Consider the following 20,313-nt stretch of genomic DNA (forward strand, 5'->3'; position numbering starts at 1 on the left):
GGCAACCGGGCAAAAACAGGCCCATCACAATTTATTCAGGTTTTCATATATGTAGATAAGGAATAAATCAATTAATTATTTTATAATATTTTTATATAAATTAATTATAAATATCTAAATTAGTAATAAATTTATTTAAAATTGAGAGGTTTTAATCGGTGATATTTAGATCTTAAGAAATCCAATCCAATCGGCAAAACTCCATAGTCAAAACCATAAAAGGACGCGGTGGGCTGGTCTAGAGAGGAACGGCTATCTGCACCACCTATTTTACGCTCGTGTGAGGAATCCAATCGGCATACCCGCTAGGTAAAGTCTCAATGGCGGACCAGGACGAGACTCCTCCGGAGCCTCAACAATCGGACCAAGGTTTGAACGTTGGCCTTTTTTCTTCCCTTAGAACTTAGAAGTATATATTTCCAGGATAGTCGATTTTAATAGCAAACCAGTGCAGAAAATTGCGGTTTCTTATGATTTCGTTTTTATTTTCTAGGGTTAAAAGCATAGTCGCGATTCCCCTGTCCCATTTGATATTGTATGTTGGTATTATGTGTTTTGATACGTCATAAAATAGTGGTTTATTGAGAGTGTGGAGGACTATATACGTGGGTTAATAAAGTCCGCGGAAAATGCAGAATCGTGGAGACATAGTTTTGAAATACCAATTTATAAATGCTCAAAGTATAGAGAGATTAATCTTACGAGCCATACGATAAACCTAGGAGAGCGAGTGATAGAGACTTAAGAGTATCATTATTGGATCAGAGAACTTGAAGTGGCTACTACTCATTTTTCCTTAAAATATATTAGAAACTTTTTTTTCCCACTTAAGCATTCGGCCGAAAGCATACATTAATATATTTTAAAGTATTTTTGCACCATTTAAAAAAAATCAACAAACTATTATTTGAAAATCTGAAAGAGCACATTTAAAATATAAAATCGTAAATCGTCAACCAACCTAACTAACATTATTTCCAAAAACAAACTTAACTCAACATCCTTTAAAAATCTTTTTAAAACATCATAAGTCATAAAATCTTTGAAGTACTATTAAATCATATACATAATCATAATTGCGAAAAACTAGCGACGGTCCTCGGTCCTCGGTCCTCGGGTAGTATGCACCTTCAGTCCAGCTAGTTCAACCATCAAGTCCTCCATCGATATCAACATCATGCTCACCTGCATTGAACTCACCTAGTGAGTCTATTGACTCAGGAAACCTTAACCATGACAGCAAGTAAAACATATACATCCACATGCAACAGTGAAAATACTTTAATAAAAATAGTTTTTCCTGAATATAAACTTAAACATTTCATCATAACCATATTCCCTTTCATCATATACGTATACGTTTCCCTTTTTATTGAGTTCAGATATTTAATTGTGACTTTCGTGTTAGCTGTAGGTCGATGGATCCATCTACGTATTCCCACGGTACCGGGCGGGGGGACATCAGCGACCCTCTCACCCGTCAACTGAGTCTTGGCCTTACATATCATTGTATCATCGTATTAGTCACAATTAATTCACCTCCTTCAACTTTTCATATTTCCATCACTTATAAAATTCATGCATATATAAATCATTTTCTTTTAAACCAAGTATGCAATATGTCTTTTAGCATTAACGTTTCATCATAAAATTTCATAAACGTTTAAAATAAATATCACAACATTCAGGGCACTGTCAGGACGTCTAACATTTTTCAGGTGTAAAATGACTGTTTTGCCCCTGAAACACTAACTTTCCAATTTTATCCTCAGACCTTAAAACGACGACCCAAATCATTCCAAACTTAACATAACACCTTAAAATACACCCATAAATATTTCTCTGACGTAAACTTAAGCTCCTCGACTAATTTCTCAATTCGTATTTAGAACTTAGACGTACATCCCGGTTTTGACCCGAATTGACTCGAAACTTAACCAAACTTGAACCAAAACTTAATAACATCTAACCATACCATATACAACCCAAACCAAGCCCATTAAAGCCTTTGAACAACCTAGAACAACTGCTGGAAAATTCTGCTCTAACATAACAAAACCCTAACCTTCCTAACCATGCACCCTTCGGCCCTAGCCACTAACCAGCCCAACCAGACCTTATCTGACCATCCTAGGACCATGAACGAACCCTAGGGACCCTACTGGACCGAGCTTAAAAGACCTAGAAGCCACAGCCCCCAAACCCATTCGCTCATGCCATGTGCGGCTCCCTACCCTCACGTGATCACACAAGCCTTCGAGCCAAGCCTCATGCGACCACCTAGGACCATCCTATCATCCCCTTAGGTCTCTTGGTCGTGCCCTAACAGCAGCTAAGGCCGTGCCCTTGTAGAAACACGAGCCGTGCCCTAGCATGCCCTTAAACCCTAGGTTTTCGTTCAGCCCTTCCCTAGCTCTTGTCCAGCCCTTAGCCATGTCTCTTGTGACCCTTAAACCTACTGAAAAACGTCCCTTATGATGCCCCTACCATGGCAGCCCCTTCGTGCGATGTTAACATAAGTTTTGGATCACAAAAACACAAGTTTTATGCATGTATAGTCATAAAACGAAAATATACCATGTTGATCATATTTTTGCATGCAAGCATGTATCAAAGCATATACTATGGTGTGAAGGATGAGAAAAGAGAGATTAAGGTGTGCATTTGCGTTTATTACGCACGAAAGCAACTTGCGATGAGAGGAACGTCGGCTGAGAGGAGGCCCTTGCTGAATTTTCTTCACCAAAACTCACGTGTTTTCCCTTGGACGTGCAGGTGTCTGTGTGTCACGGCTGATGAGGAGTCCTAGTATTTCTTTAGGGTGAGGGGCGTGTGGTTATGGGGTTTGTGGGTAGGGTTTTAGGGCTTTTATTTTAATTAAAACACATGTTGCAAGCTTAAACCCATTAGCCTAGTATAATAGACTCATTAAGCTCATTAGTTAATATTTAATATGTTTTGTTTAGGAAAGTTTGTGAAATATTAGCCGAGTTCTCAAAAGTCCCTATTTTTATCGAAAATCGATTGTCGGTTTAAAATACGACTCGCGTATAAAAACACCTCAAAACACCTCATTTTCGAAAATACATATTAAAATATATCATATATTAAATAATTAAAAATAATCATTTAATAAAAATATTTTCCCTTTTTCAGCACTCGGTCTATGTTCCTCCATCGCATCTCGAATAAACTTTATAAACATAGTTTTATGCATTCTAACAGAAAACCGTATTTTAAACATGTAATCATGTACACCATAATCAATTCATGCCATTAAAACTATTTAATTAGTCATTTTTCATTTTCCCTAGATTCGCATGCAGTTGGGTTACGTTATCGCATTTTGGACCTTACAGAACCAATTTGTTTCTATGCCGGTTAAGCCTACAATGGAAGTTATTCTCTTGATTAGACAAATGACAAAGAACAGCAGAAGAACATTCATGTGGTGTTTATCCACTTAGATAAAGCATGTGATACAGAAGCTAGAGAATTAATCTAGTGGGTACTTAGGAGGAAGTATGTGTTTCAATTCAACGCTACATCGAGATCATTAATGATATGTATGAAGGTGCCGCAACTAATGTTAGGTTTGTTGGAGGGATGTCAAGTGAATTTCTTGTGGTGGTAGGACTTTATCAAGGATCAGATTTAAGCTCTTACCTATTTGCTTTGGTTATGGATGAGCTGACGGGACATATTAAGGACAAGGTACCTTGATGTATGTTGTTTGCAGTTGATATTGTCTTGAGAGACGAAACTAAATAAGGTGTAAATAAAAAATTAGATTTATGGTGCGAAGCTCTTGAGAGTAATTAGAATTAATCGCTAAAAAGCTGAATATTTAGCTCATAACTTTGTTCATGAATCTAGAACAATGGATAGACCAATTCAGATTGAAAGACGAGAAGGCCCATAGTGTGAAACTTTTTGTTATTTAGGATCTATTATCCAAAAGACTGGGGAGATTAGAGATAATATAGACAAGATGATTAAAGCATGATGGGTGAACTGGAAGATGACATCAGGAGTCTTATGCGATAGAAAGATACATGCAAGATTGGAAGGAAAATGTTATAAGACTATGATTTATGGCTCGGCGTGTTGGGTCACTACAAGACTACATATGCATAACATGGGTTAGCAAAGATGCGTTGTTAAGATGGATGTGGCAAAACGCGCAAGGATAGAATTAGGAGTGAAAGGATTATGAGATATTTAGTTGTAGTCTCCATAGAGGATAAGATTAGGGAGATAGGTCTAACATGATTTGGTCATGTGAAGAAGAGTCCAAACACGACCTCAATCCGACATATCTTAGATTGACAGGTTGATTGAAGGAGTATAAGGAGGGGCATACTGTTGAAAACTTAGATAAAGGTGGTTAAGGAGTATATCTTATATCTTGGTTTAAAAGATGACATGTAAGAAAATCTCTTATTTCGGATAACTAATATCTATATAGCCGACCCCGCAACTAGCGAGAATATGTTATCAAGATGATGATGATCTAAAAGACTGTTAGTGTAAGCAAATACTCTTGTTTGTGTACTTGATTCTTTGTCTGTCTATGCATGAATTCATATGCTATGATTATTTTTTTGATCGAAACTATGATTAGTTTTTGTGATGGTGTAACTTATTTTCTACAGAATTCCATATGGGTTTTTTAAGAATTCTGTCCACTGTTGAGTAATCAGCAATTTTCAGCTTAAATTTTTCATTCTTTTACTAACGTGGCGATCCGTTTTCCCCCTTTTACTTAACCTTTCATCATGTTTGCAAGTTTTGTAGTTTCCTTGATTTGAGTTCTGACTTTAGGCTTATGCATTCCATATCATTTGTTGCTAATACTCTTCTATGTATTTTTTGTCTTGACTTGAGGTTTCTAATATTTATGCATACGCCTTTGTTATTCCATTTGTGTTAAATTTGGAACACTTTCTGCAGTCTGCAATTTCTTTAGGAAGACATCAAAGGGGAAGAACATTAGGAAAAGAACTACTGTGGAAGAGGGAGAGGAGGGAGATGAAGATTCTAGAATCGACAAGTCAGTGCTTTTCAACAAGAAGAAGCAAATTGTGTCTGATAACAAGCTACACTTCTCCAGTGGACCAACCAAGCGATCTTTAACCTCAGAGGATGAGGTTGAAAAGAAAAAAACAACATTTTTTGAATTTGAGTCCTCGAATGAAATACAGATTCATAATGATAGTAGAGCAACATCCACCTTGGAAACAGAGACCGAATTCTCGAGAGATGCTCGGGCAATCAGAGAGAGGGTTTTAAAGCAAGCTGCAGAGGCTTTGAAAGGGAATAACAAGAGTGATAGTGGTGAAAAGTTATATAAAGGCATACATGGATACACTGATTATAAGGCTGGGTTCCGGAGGGAGCAAACGGTAGCCAGTGAGAAAGCTGGTGGATCTCATGGACCTCTGAGAGCTTCCGCCCACATAAGAGTTTCTGCGAGGTTTGACTACCAACCAGACATTTGCAAGGATTATAAAGAGACTGGTTATTGTGGGTATGGAGATTCGTGTAAGTTTATGCATGATCGGGGTGATTACAAGTCAGGTTGGCAGCTTGAGAAGGAGTGGGATGAAAAAGAGAAGGCAAGGGCCAAAAAAATGACCATGGGACTGAAGGCTGATGAAGATGATGAGAGGGGTCCAGAGATAAGTGATGAAGATGATGAAAATTCGCTACCTTTTGCATGTTTCATTTGCAGAGAACCTTTTGTAGATCCTGTTATGACAAAGTGCAAGCATTATTTCTGCGAGCATTGTGCATTGAAGGTACCGTTATTTCTCTTGCGCTATTTTTGCTAATTTCCTATAATTTTTATGGAGTTGAAAATTATGCATCGTTGTGGGGTAGCACTCATGCCACTAAATCTCTGCTTCTGTCAATTGGTTGATATTAACTGTAATGTAGTATAAACTCAATTTTCGATTTCCAGTTGCATCTGTGATTGTCATACTTCCTAAAACCCAAATCAGCATGTGACTTTTCTCCTTGGTGCAACGTGTCACTGATGTTGAACCCTTTAGAAATTTCTATTCACCTCGTTCACAACTGATCTTGAACCCTTCAGAATGTGTGTTCACCTAGTTCAATCTCTAATACCATTTCTTCCCTTGACAACCCCTCTGTTGTACCCAAGTGGTTGGGTGGTTGACTCAGATAATGCAATCTGCTAGGTGCTAGCATATTGAATATGAATCCTGCTAATTAAGATGTTTTTTCTTTGATTCACAGCATCATGCAAGAAATAAGAAATGCTTCGTGTGCAACCAGCCGACAAATGGCATATTCAATACCGCCTTTGAGATACGCAAAAGAATGGCCGCTGAGAAGAAATGATGGTCTAATCTGAATCATAAAATATCATTTCATGAGAGAGGGCTTGTATTAAGTATTGCTGATGCACATATTATGTTTGGAAGAATCTCTTTCTGTAACACGTTCCCAGTTCTAATACGCACATTAAGATGTTCTCAGTTTCTAACCCATTTAGTAAACTATCCTGTAAGAATGATTACAGTAGTAGAAATGAATGGGGATGTGGAGTCTGGTTTTGGAAGTATATCTGTTGGGATGATGTGTAGAACCAGTTTAGTTCAGGCAGTATGGTCAAAATCAGGAGCTTATCATTTTTATGTTATCTATTGGTTGGAAATTAATCTATCATTTGTCTTTGTTGCTTTTATGGACGGGTGATATGTTCATTGTTAGTATATTATATTCATTATGAATGTGGTGCTTGTTTTAAATAAATCGAGTATATTATCATGACTTGTGATGAAAATTAATCAGCATTGCTGTTGTTAACAGTTGTACCTTTTTTTGCTGTAGAATGTCTGATTTTATTTAAAGGTAAAAAAATGAATTTTCCATATCTCCATCAGAGCCTATACATATGCAATCAACAAGAAAGACCCTCAAATGATCGTCACTTCCTTTTAGTAACTTCTGGTCTGTCACCCGTATTACATATACAACTCCATACTCGTGATTATTTTTACATGCCCAACTGTGTTTGTCTGTCCACGTCTGAATCGGAAGAGTCAATGAATTGTATGGAAGCTATAAAAAGTAGTGTTGCTATCAGGATGTGACTATGCAATCGCATACGTCCACTCCACACTCCAGTACACTAGATTAGAGAAACAAGAGTGAATGTAATTGTATTGTGTTGCATCGAAAACTTGTCGATTAAATAACATCGCTCAACCTGTGGATGAAGATCAATCGATCGAACCAGGGGCATATCCTAATTTGCTCAAAAGTGGGCTCCAGCCCAACAGTTTTGTTTGAGGTAAAATTTAATTATTGGAGAAGACTGGTATTTTATAATGATGTGATGATTATTACCAAAAGTTTTTTTGATTATTACCAAAAGTTTTTTCTTCCTCTTATAAGGGATCAATTGAATTATAGATTTATATATTTGAAATTCGTGATTCCAAACATAGTTTTCTATGTTTATATATACTTGAATTGTGTATTTTGGTTCTGGAAAAATGTTTCATATTGCTTTTCTATGTTTACATATGTGCTTTGAGACAAAGTTTGCCAACCAGTTTCCAAATTTCTGGTTATGTACTTGGATTGAACCACGTAAAACTCGCGTGGTTCTGATTCTGTGATTCTTGTTCTTCTGCACTTTGATCGTGAGCAATTGTACACTGAACCTTGAAATGTTTTTGCCACGTAAATCTTGAAAAATTGGCACAAAAGATTTGTGTTATATCCTTCTGTAATTCATCACATATTTGGAATATATGTTTTGTTTTTTAGGCATGTGTGCGGGGACTGAGTGCTGGTCTGTTGGCACGGCTATTATTTAAGATACATTCACCTAATGTGGGGACTGCGGACAGAGTATTGGCTCTGTCATACACAAGTATTTTTCTGGGAAAAATTTATATTTTTCACCAATCCTTTACTTTTATTAATGCATTTTTCAAAAAAATAAAAAGGAATGAACAGACCCCTGAGTCCTAAGACCTAAGCAACATGCATGAACAAAGATAGTATTTGTAAATGATTAAAAAAGAATTATCATGGACTTTTCATTCACAAATTTACAAAACTTTGTAACTAATGACTTTTTCTTCAAGTATATGCAATCACTATCTCAGACTAGGATAGTGTGTTCATGACATTTACGAGAAATCACAAAGAAACTAAATCAAAGTAAAAAAATTGATTCGGAGTTCGTCGATGAAAGTAGGCTCTTGCTTGGATACTGATCGGTCGCCACTTGGATGTCCGGACCGATGAAAGTAGGCTCCTGCTTGGATACCGACCGGTCGCCACTTGGATGTCTGGCGGAGTCCACTTCATTCATGATGTACTCAGTCAATTTCGTCATGACATTTTTTGATTGGATGATTTTTAAAACTTAGTTTAAATAGTAGATTATAAATTAAGAGAGGCTAGTTTTACCTTATTTTCCGATGTCATTTGTCCTTCCCATCTGTCTTTTCTATTAAAAACACCTTATTTTTTTACACTAATTTCACGTCGCCTTTCACACCTGGGTTTGTAGCACTACACTTAACTTATTGGTAACAGAGATTATTTTATGTTGAAATATGGGGGAATCTCTATTAAAGTGGGCTACACCAACCCCCTTCCTTATCCAAATTTCCAACTCTTTGCCACGTCCAATTATTGTTCTCTAGCTAATTTATCCTTAGCCAAATTTATGACACTTTTCACTTGTTTGGTGGATCGGATTTGCATAATTAAAACGAATAAAAGATGTATATATGTTATTATTATTTTTAATTTGATCAAATAATACTAAATAATTAGAACGAAATTATTTTCAATTTAGAAGAGTTGTTTGATTTAAAATGGAAGTTTTGTTTAGATTTTTTTTATGTAAAATATGGAGTGACTTAAGGAGGTTTTTAGTAAGGTAAAAAAGATAATTATGTAATTAAATATTTTAGTGTCTTCTAAGATAGTTATTATAAGAGTCTCACACTTAATAATATAGTATAGATTTATTACAATTTCCATTCCCCATGCTTCTGTTTTTCCCAAAATGTAAACATATTTGATCAAAATGACCACATCTACTCACTGATCAAAACTTGTTATTTTGTTTCTAACAAGTTTATCTAGTGCACCGAACTGATCAGTTCCCGAACCAAAACTAAAGCTATCAAAGACGTCAACTGATTGCTAAAACTGAACCAGTCCAAACTGAGTTCACCAGACCAGTTCAGAGCATCAGTTGTAACTGATCAATTCGCATATCACGACAAGACTATCAAATGGAATCCAACTAAGCAAGAATATACAAGGTACAAGCTACAAGCTAATTCATAGACGAAGATACAATAAAGGACGTTGCATCAGCGCTAAAAGAGAAAAGCTTCCAGAAAAATCGTCAGAATGAAGATACATATCATAAGGAAGCACATGCAAATACAACGGACATTATTACCCAGTCTTCATATACAGTCAGCTAAGCGACTATAAATACCAGATCAAGACCATTGAAAAGAAAGAGGAACTACAACAAAATACTAGTGTGTGAAGAAAACAGAGGACACACTCATTTCATATCAGCTTACTAGAAGCTGTTAGCCCAGTTGTGTGGGAACACCCTCATGTTGTATTGATTAGATCAGTTCTCATACATTCACACTCAATCACTAACATATACAGATAGTTGAACTTATTGTTTAGCTGAGTGAATCTTCACATAAAGACATTAAACATTATGTTTGTATTCTTGGCATAATAAACGTTAAACATTATGCGAATTGTCAGGTGCAGCCTGCAATCTTGAGTGCTAGGAGTTCTAGTTGGGTAATGCCCTTTTGGAGTGTGTTTGTACAAGATGTTGTATAAATCAAAGTCTTCTAGTAGATCATACTCATGTGGTAGAAGGGGTGACGTATGAGCAGTTGAAACCTCCGAACATCTATAAATATATCTTGTATCTTTAACTATCTAACTATTGTTTTAAAACTGATTTTGATCAGTTCAACTGATATCAGTTCAGTTCTTCCCATAACTTGACTGATACAAGCTCGAACTGATCCCTTATATTTCAGTTATTTAGTTTACACAAGCTAAAAGTTTTAAACTGTTCAGTTTTCTTAACGAATGATTATTTCGAGTATCTTCCGCTTGGTTTAAAAACCAAACTCGATTTAATTCATCGGCGTATTCATTCTTGGAACATAAGCTATTGCAGCTTATGGAAAATATTGTGTTTGAAGCACCTTCAAGGGTGTCAAAACCGATCCATCATATACGATACCAAATACTCACTCGGGTTAGATAACATCAATAAAATTTTTATTGGATCCTCTCATGGGTCGTTTTTGTTATACATAACTTGGATATGATCTGACATATAAAAATATGTTAATTTTTATATCAAAATTGTTGTGAAAAAGTAAAAATTTACGGTAAAAAGTAAAAATCTCAAACTCTCAAAATTATCACACTACACACTTTATAATATTTTTCTCTCAACTCAATTGTGATTTTCTTAACAAATGAGATATCTATTTATAGAAAATTTTTACAAATAATCCAAAAATAAATTACATCATTACCTTCATCATCACACACAAATTTCAATATTCAACACCTAATTTTACCTAATTTTCAACATTCGAATATTCAATACTCAAATATTCAATACACACATTTTAAATATTATTTTTCAACACTCCCCCTTGTGATGATGATCATAATGATTGTCTTCATTACGTGTTTTTATACTGTCTCGTTAAAAACCTTACTAGGAAAAACTCATTGGGATAAAAACCATAGTAAGGGAAAAAGAGTGCAGTCACGTAAACTCCCCCTCATGTTGACACGAACAATTCTTCACAAATTTCGTAGATTGCGCATCCCAATATTATATATGTGCTTTCTGAATATTGTTGTACGAAGTGCCTTTGTGAATAGATCTGATGAGTTTTCACTTGATAGAATGTGACGAACATCAATACATTTATTCTTCTCAAGCTCTTTGGTGAATGCGAAGAACTTAGGAGGAATATGTTTAGTTCTGTCGCTTTTTATGTATCCTTCTTTCATTTGAGCAACACATACAGCATTATCTTCATATAGTATCACAGGCTTCTCGTCTAATGATAATCCGCATGAGATTTGGATATGTTGGGTCATTGATTTTAACCACACACATTCACGGCTTGCTTCATGTAGTGCAATAATCTCGGCATGATTTGATGAAGTTGTTACAAGTGTTTGTTTCTGTGAACGCCAAGAAATTGCAGTGCCTCCACGAGTAAATACATATCCAGTTTGAGAACGTGCTTTGTGTGGATCAGATAAGTATCCAGCATCGGCATAACCAATTATACTTGGATTAGCATCTTTTGAATACAAAAGTCCCAAGTCTGTCGTTCCTCGTAGATAACGGAATATATGTTTAATTCCGTTCCAATGTCTCTTTGTTGGATATGTGCTAAATCTTGCCAATAAATTTACGGCAAAAGATATATCAGGCCTTGTACAATTTGTAAGATACATAAGGGCACCGATAGCACTTAGATATGGTACTTCTGGACCAAGAATATCTTCATCATCTTCACATGGACGGAATGGATCCTTTTCTATGTTTAATGATCTAACAACCATTGGAGTACTTAAAGGATTTGATTTGTCCATATTAAAACGTTTAAGGATCTTTTCTGTATAATTTGTCTGGTGAACAAATATTCCACATTCTTTTTGTTCAATTTGTAAACCCAGACAATACTTGGTTTTTCCAAGATCCTTCATTTCAAATTCTTCTTTCAAGTATGACACAACTTCTTGAATTTCCTTATTTGTTCCAATGATGTTTAAATCATCAACATATACAGCAATAATTACGCATCCGGATGTTGTTTTCTTAATGAAAACACAAGGGCATATTGAATTATTTACATATCCCTTTTTCATCAAGTGATCACTTAGCCTATTATACCACATTCTGCCGGATTGCTTCAACCCATATAATGATCTTAGTAATTTCACAGAATAACATTCTCTGGGTTTTGAACTTTGTGCTTCAGGCATCTTAAATCCTTCAGGGATTTTCATATATATATTACTATCAAGTGATCCATATAAGTAGGCTGTAACAACATCCATAAGACGCATTTCTAAATTTTCAGATACTGCCAAGCTAATCAAATACCGAAACGTAATTGCATCCATCACAGGAGAATACGTTTCTTCATAATCAATTCCAGGCCTTTGAGAAAAACCTTGTGCAACAAGTCGAGCTTTATATCTTACTATTTCATTTTTCTCATTTCGCTTTCGAATAAAAACCCATTTGTATCCAACAGGTTTTACACCTTCAGGTGTAAGGACTATAGGTCCAAAAACATTACGTTTATTTAGCGAATCCAATTCAACCTGGATGGCATCTTTCCATTTTATCCAATCCTGCCGATTTTTACATTCACCAAAAGATTTTGGTTCATGATCTTCATTATCATTTATGATGTCGATTGCCACATTATAAGAAAATATATCATCAATTTCTTCTATATCTTTTCGGTTCCATATTTTTCCAGTATTAATATAATTGATAGAGATTTCATGATTCTCGTCAGTTTGTGGTTCTGACAAAACATTTTCATCATCATGTGTTTCTTCAGGAACATCATTCTCTATTTTGTGATCATTATGTGTTTCTTCAGGAACATCATTCTCTATTTTGTGATCATTGTGTTTCTCTATGAATTTTCTTTTTCGAGGATTTTTATCCTTGGAACCAACTGGCCTTCCACGCTTCAGGCGTTTAATGACATCATGACTATCTTCAATTTGTTTCTTCGGAATTTCAATTCGAGCAGGGGCATTTGCAGCATGTATATATGATTTAGTTACCCCTTTTGTGTCTGCAAATGCATCTGGTATTTGATTTGCTATTCTTTGCAAGTGCACAATTTGCTGTACATCTTTTTCACATTGTTTTGTTCTTGGATCCAGATGTAACAATGATGATACATACCATGTAATTTCTTTTTCGGTATGTTTCTGTTCTCCCCCTAACATTGGGAAGATTTCCTCATTAAAATGACAATCAGCAAAACGTGCTGTGAACACGTCGCCTGTCTGTGGTTCAAGATATCGAATGATCGATGGACTATCATAACCAATATAAATTCCAATCTTTCTTTGAGGTCCCATTTTCTTTCGTTGAGGTGGTGCAATAGGCACATACACCATACATCCAAAAATTCTCAGATGAGAAATGTCTGGTTCTTTACCAAATGCAAGCTGCAATGGGGAGTATTTATGATATGCACTTGGTCTGATGCGAATTAATGAAGCAGCATGTAAAATTGCATGTCCCCATATAGAAATAGGGAGCTTTGTTTTCATAATCATTGGTCTAGCAATCATTTGCAGACGTTTAATCAATGATTCAGCCAATCCATTTTGAGTATGTACATGAGCAACAGGATGCTCAACAATGATTCCCATAGACATACAATAATCATTGAAAGTCTGGGAAGTAAATTCACCAGCATTATCAAGTCTAATTTTCTTGATTGTATAATCGGGAAATTGATTCCTCAATTTTATTATTTGAGCAAGTAATCTTGCAAATGCAACATTTCGAGTTGACAATAAACATACATGTGACCATCTGCTGGAGGCATCAATCAATACCATAAAGTATCTGAATGGTCCACATGGTGGATGGATTGGTCCACAAATATCACCCTGAATACGTTCAAGAAACATTGGTGATTCAGTTTGGATTTTGGCTGGTGATGGTCTTATAATAAGTTTTCCAAGAGAACATGCTTTACATTGAAACTTATTATTCTGAAAGATCTTCTGGTCTTTCAATGGATGACCATGTGTATTTTCTATAATTCTTCGCATCATTGTTGAACCAGGATGTCCTAATCGATCATGCCAATTGGTTAATATTGAAGAATTATCAATTACCATGTTTGATTCAATGGGACGTATATGTGTATAATGCAATCCAGTAGGGAGCATTGGTAGTTTTTCAATCACATATTTCTTTCCTGATTTATATGTGGTAAGACACATATATTTCTCATTCCCTTCATTCATTGTTTGAGTATCATACCCATGGGAATATATATCATTAAAACTCAACAAATTTCTTTTCGATTGTGGTGAATATAAAGCATCATTGATCAAAAATTTTGTACCATTAGGTAACAAAAATTGTGCTTTACCACATCCTTTAATCAAGTCTACAGGACCTGATATTGTATTCACCGTTGTTTTTGTTGGTTTTAGTTCCAAGAAATATCTTTTATCTCGGAGGATAGTGTGCGTTGTACCACTATCGGGTATGCAAACTTCAGCTTTGCTCATAGCATTTTCCATATTTGAACTTCAAAAAATATGCAATGAAAAAAAATTAATGACAATACATATTTAAATATAACACATATCATAATTGTACAATAAAACATTATCATATAAATACATGAAAAATAAATTATTGTACATTTATATTCTACCACTATATTGTTCATTTTCAGAGAAATCATTGAGAAAATCTGCAGCATCAATATTGTTCATTTCTATCCCACCAACATATTGATCATTTCCAGAGAAATCATTCATAAAATCAGCAGCATCAAAATGAGTTGAATCACTCAAACGGTCACTTCGCTCAGTGAAGTTGGTCTCTTTTTCTTTCCCCTTTATCGATTCTTTATAGAGCTTGCAAAGGTGCTCAGGGGCTCGACAAATACGAGACCAATGTCCTGGAGTGCCGCATCTGAAACAAGAACTTTCAAATCTTTTCGAGTGATTTTCATTAACACTCATGTTCTCATGATGCCTTTTCTGTGGGTGGTTCGTGACGCCCTTTTGAGATGAGTTATAAAAATAACTATCTCTATTGTTTTCAAAACCACGGCCTCGACCACGACCACGACCAATTCCACGTCCACGTCCACGACCACGACCTCGACCTCGACCTCGACCAAAACCTTGTCTTTGAATTTGATTTTGGTTTCCAGGTTTAAATTCATTTTTACTTACAGCATTTACTTCTGGAAATGCTGATGATCCAGTGGGTCGGGACTGATGATTTCTCATTAGTAGCTCGTTGTTTTTTTCCGCCACAAGAAGACAGGCGATGAGCTCAGAATATCTCGCAAATCCACGCACTCTATATTGTTGCTGTAAAGTTATATTTGATGCGTGAAACGTGGAAAATGTTTTTTCAAGCATTTCCGATTCTGTGACCTCATGTCCACAAAATTTTAGCTGCGAGATTATTCGATACATCGCTGAATTGTAATCACTGACTTTCTTAAAATCTTGGAATCTTAACATATTCCATTCATCACGGGCGGTCGGAAGTATAACTTCCCTTATATGTTCAAATCTTTCTTTCAATCCTTTCCACAGAGCCATGAGATCTTTTTCGATGAGATATTCACATTTTAAACCTTCATCGAGATGTCGACGCAAAAATATTATAGCTTTTGCTTTTTCTTGTGATGAAGATATACCATTTTCTTTAATGGTCTCGCTTAGACCCAATGACTCAAGATGCATTTCTACATCGAGAGTCCATGGCATATAATTTTTCCCCGTAATGTCGAGTGCAACAAATTCGAGCTTTGTCAAGTTTGACATGGTGGTACTAAAAAAAATTATGATGCATTTTATTAGTTAATGAATATTGCAATACAAAGTAATGGATAAACAACAAATACAAGCATTCGTAAAAATAAAGAAAACACATGAGGAGGATATTCTCCGATAAGTACAAGATTCGTGAGTATTATAACCAAAATAATTAAAAATAACTTTGTGAAAGCCATCTTCTTTTTTCTTCAAAAATTTGATGAAGAATAATTTTAGAGAAGAAGAGAAAGTTGGAGTGATTGAATGTGTTTGTGAGATCATATTTATAGGGCAAAAACTAGCCGTTTTGTTACCGTTTATGACCGTTGGTGTACAAGAAAATAAATGTATGTATTTGTATAATTTTATGGTAATAATATGGTGTATATAATATTAGTAATGTTTTAAATAATTATGTATATCATATCACAATATTATAATGAGGTGTCATAACATATTTTGTTTAAAAACCTTATAGACTTTTATACTTGTCGTATCCCTTAACGGGAGTGTGGGATGTCGTCTTAACATCCTCCCAGGATTTATAACAAGTTTTTTGAAAAATTTATTTTTATTATTTATAATAAAATTATATTATATAGTAAATATATAAACAATAAATAAATAAACAATAAAATAAATATTATTAATTTTGTTACTTTTTTCTTCTGTTTTGGATCTTGGAAAAATTTGGAGGACTTTTAGAGCTTCGTGCTGATAACGTGTTGTGAAAAAGTAAAAATTTACGGTAAAAAGTAAAAATCTCAAACTCTCAAAATTATCACACTACACACTTTATAATATTTTTTTCTCAACTCAATTGTGATTTTCTTCACAAATGAGAGATCTATTTATAGAAAATTTTTACAAATAATCCAAAATTAAATTACATCATTACTTTTGTGATTTTCTTCACAAATGAGAGATCTATTTATAGAAAATTTTTACAAATAATCCAAAATTAAATTACATCATTACTTTCATCATCACACACAAATTTCAATATTCAACACCTAATTTTACCTAATTTTCAACATTCAAATATTCAATATTCAAATATTCAATACACACATTTTAAATATTATTTTTCAATAAAAATATTATTTTTCATTATAGATATATATCATATTTATCGTCCTGATTAACTACTTCCTATTGCGGCGCAATGCAAGTAAATTATGGTTTATTCTCCAGTCTTTTTATCCAATCTCAACCATACATCACACCTTTGTTGTCATGGATAATTGATGAGATGTGATGTGATGTGATTACTGTTTCAGACATTTTAAATGAGAAACTCCATCAACGTCGTTTTCTGCTAGAAAATTCATGCTAACCTTTGGCTCTAGGAGTTCAAAAAACTACGTTTTTGCAATCACTTGTTCCTTTCTCCCTTATCTGTTCAATACCAATTATCTATCGACACATTTTGAATCATTGTATTTGGACGCTGTGTCCGCGTATGTTTCGGCACGTTCGATCTAAATATTTTCATCTTAAAATTATTAATCATCGATCGAGTTTTCCATTTCATAATTTGAGTAGTAGTGTACGTTCATCAAGCGGATAAACTCCGTTTTATGCCACTTAATTTACTCTACAAGTTCAAAAATTCAATTCAAAAAAATGAAAAAAAATCCGATTTTAATTATTTTCGTCTATTCATAAAAAGTCGAGAATTTGTTGATCAATCAATACATTGGTCATGGCGGACATTTTGCTTTACCAATCAATATTTTGATGGCGATGTTGCATTGGGATTTGAATCTTCTGTCGTGGGCTTAATTATGAAACATATAGTGTTTGTGCATATTTTACATATGATCTTACGGATCACTTGAGGTAATTGATTGATGATCTTGTGTATAATATAAACAACACATGGTACTGTGTGTAATCCCACAAAAATGGATCCTAATCCGTTGTGTCTCAATATTATCGAAAATTCCTTGACGTCGCTTCTTTTGATTACACATAGACAAATATAGAATTTGGATCTGTTTCGATATACAATATTATTCAAATCTAATAAAATTAATTCGATCTCTTAACAAAAAAAATCCTACACTGATATACTGAATTAATAATATAAATGTTAATAAAATAGATTAAATAATTTATAACAAGTTGGAGATAAATATGATCATCAAATCAAAATGAATATAACACGCGCGTGTGTATATTTTATATATTATACTAGTCATCAAGACACACGTATTGTTTGTGTAACATAATATACAAATATTATGTGTGACATCCACGTAATATATTTATTTTTTAAAATGAAAACATTTATACATAAATAATGTTTAATATTGAAGAGAAAATGCCCAAACATTATATTTCTACAACAATCGTGTGACATTACAAAATCAAAATATTAATTTTATTAATGAAAAAAACAATTTTCATTTAAGAAATTAACGGGATATACCATACTAAAGGGTATTTTATGCAATTTTAAATTATATCATACACTCAAAACGAGTATTCTAAGGTGTTGAGCTATTATAATATAATAAAAAAATAAAGATATTTATAAATTTGAGATACACAGATAACTTTATCTTGATGTAATTATTTGTAAAATAATTATATATAAAAATATCGACTAGAAAATGCACACAACGTTTGTACCCGACATGATTGTATTGTAATAAATATCATATCCATTTGAGTGGTCATCATATAAGTCATACATACATAGCATGCAATTTGTTTGGTAGGACCATCGGTTACGTTCCCTAGTCCATTCCCCTTTTTTTTTAAAAAAAAAAAAAAAAATTTAATTTTATCTTATGAATTCTACATATCCATTTCATTATATAGTTAGTAATTCTTGCCATATGCAGAAAATTTACCTTAAAAGATATCCCAATTCCGAGATTTCCCATTTTTCTATAATATCCTGCCTATCATGGATAAGTATAAACAAAAGCAAGCCAAGATTCAAAATTGTAGGCTCAGATCTTCTGAAGGTTATTCTTCTTCTTCACACACTTTTCAAAAATTTCCAACTCTTTTTTTCTTCTTTTTTGTAATGTAATTCTCGATTTATACACGATACTGATTGGCATATATATATGTGTGTATACACACACACAGAGGTGAGCAGTATTGAGTGGGAATTCATAGACATGACTGAGCAAGAAGAAGACATCATTTCAAGAATGTATCGGCTCGTGGGGGAGAGGTAAGAACAGTGGAAGTCCAACTTATTCCCGGGATTTATGAACTCATAATGGGAGATCGATCAGCTGTTTGGTCTGAAATAAGTTTTCCATATTTTCTTAATCTTTCGTTATTTTTGAACTTGTGCTGCAACTGTTCTTATCATTTGAGGTGATTTTCATTGTTCAGCAGCAGGAAGCAAACATGAAAAATCCAAGAAAGAAACTTTATCCGTTTATCACAGGAGTTCTTTGACTCCGCTACTTGTTAATTGTTTTACCTTCTCTTTAAATTTTTTTTGGGCACTTTTCTTTGTTATCTTGAGTCCTACGAGTGGAGACTTTAACTTGAAAAATTTTCAGGTGGGATTTGATCGCCGGAAGAGTCCCGGGTCGGAAACCAGAGGAAATCGAAAGGTTTTGGCTGATGAGAAACAGCGACAGTTTTAAAAACAAAAGGATACAGCAAAAGATCAAAAAGATTTCTTGATTTGTGTCTACAATTTTATTTAACACGCCATTATCCACTCTCCCTGTTATAGAAGGGGTGGTGGTTGCATCTTTGTGGGCTCTAGATTATTGATTATGAGCATCTTCCCTTGCCAAAGTCCATTGAACTTTGGATTAGATATAAATATTTGTAAATAATTTTTATTAGAGTAGGTGTGCAACTAATTAACTTGCGGTTAGATCTTTATTGATTTTTATGTAAAAATAATTTTTATTTTAATAATATTATATGATTTTATTCAATTATGACATATATTTTATATTTATATATATGTAAGTTGTATAGATAAAATCTTTGAATATGTAAAAAGTATCATGACTTCTGCATCTCAACGTCATAAACTGAAAATCATTAGAAAGTGTATAGTATATTTTAAACAGGTTTTCAGTCGAGTCAACCGCATAAAATCAGGATACAAGTCGTTTGAGCTTGAGATTAACATCTGTTAATTAAACGTCATGTTTCATTAGTAAGAACATTTAGATGTCAATTCATGCATATAGGTGATCATTTGATCATGCACCGAACAACTATCCCTTAGATTGTCTAAGTGATTATCATTTATCGAGTATGATAATATGTGGTCATGATTGTACAAATGATCGTAGATTCGATCGTGATATATGTGATGAATGATCTTATTGTACGCAAACAATAATTGATTGGTTATTGCAAAGACTATTAGTGATACTTATATAATCATAGTGTGATGCTAATAGATATTCTTATCATGATTCGATAAGTCCAATCAATAGTATTTTTTTACATTTTTATGATCAAGGAATTAATGCATAAAATGGAGCTAATATGATAAGCCCACATAAAGAATAAACATTATTCAGAATCACAAAGAGCTGTGAACCTATAATTAGTGATATCTTTAAATTATTTAGTGGCACATAAGTATTAATTTCCTTATTCTCGTTGAGAAATTCAAATTCAAAGAGTTAAATATGACTACAGGAGTTTTGTTATAATTAAACGTTAAAC

At 34.0% G+C, this 20,313-nt stretch overlaps 2 protein-coding genes across 2 annotated transcripts; both read left to right on the plus strand.

The window, feature by feature from the left end:
• The first annotated feature begins 189 nt into the window (after window positions 1–189).
• On the plus strand, window positions 190–6,715 carry LOC140985289 (zinc finger CCCH domain-containing protein 1-like). Its single transcript, XM_073453100.1, has 3 exons — window positions 190–369; window positions 4,954–5,801; window positions 6,265–6,715. The coding sequence occupies exons 1-3, from the start codon at window positions 321–323 to the stop codon at window positions 6,367–6,369; spliced, it is 1,002 nt and encodes a 333-aa protein (XP_073309201.1). The 5' UTR covers window positions 190–320; the 3' UTR covers window positions 6,370–6,715.
• Window positions 6,716–18,454: 11,739 nt separating this feature from the next.
• LOC140985412 (transcription factor TRY-like) lies at window positions 18,455–19,467 on the plus strand. Its single transcript, XM_073453272.1, has 3 exons — window positions 18,455–18,620; window positions 18,748–18,835; window positions 19,176–19,467. The coding sequence occupies exons 1-3, from the start codon at window positions 18,560–18,562 to the stop codon at window positions 19,300–19,302; spliced, it is 276 nt and encodes a 91-aa protein (XP_073309373.1). The 5' UTR covers window positions 18,455–18,559; the 3' UTR covers window positions 19,303–19,467.
• Window positions 19,468–20,313: the final 846 nt, after the last annotated feature.

The sequence above is a fragment of the Primulina huaijiensis genome, chromosome 9 (assembly GCF_012295235.1).
Source record: "Primulina huaijiensis isolate GDHJ02 chromosome 9, ASM1229523v2, whole genome shotgun sequence".
NCBI lineage: Eukaryota > Viridiplantae > Streptophyta > Magnoliopsida > Lamiales > Gesneriaceae > Primulina > Primulina huaijiensis.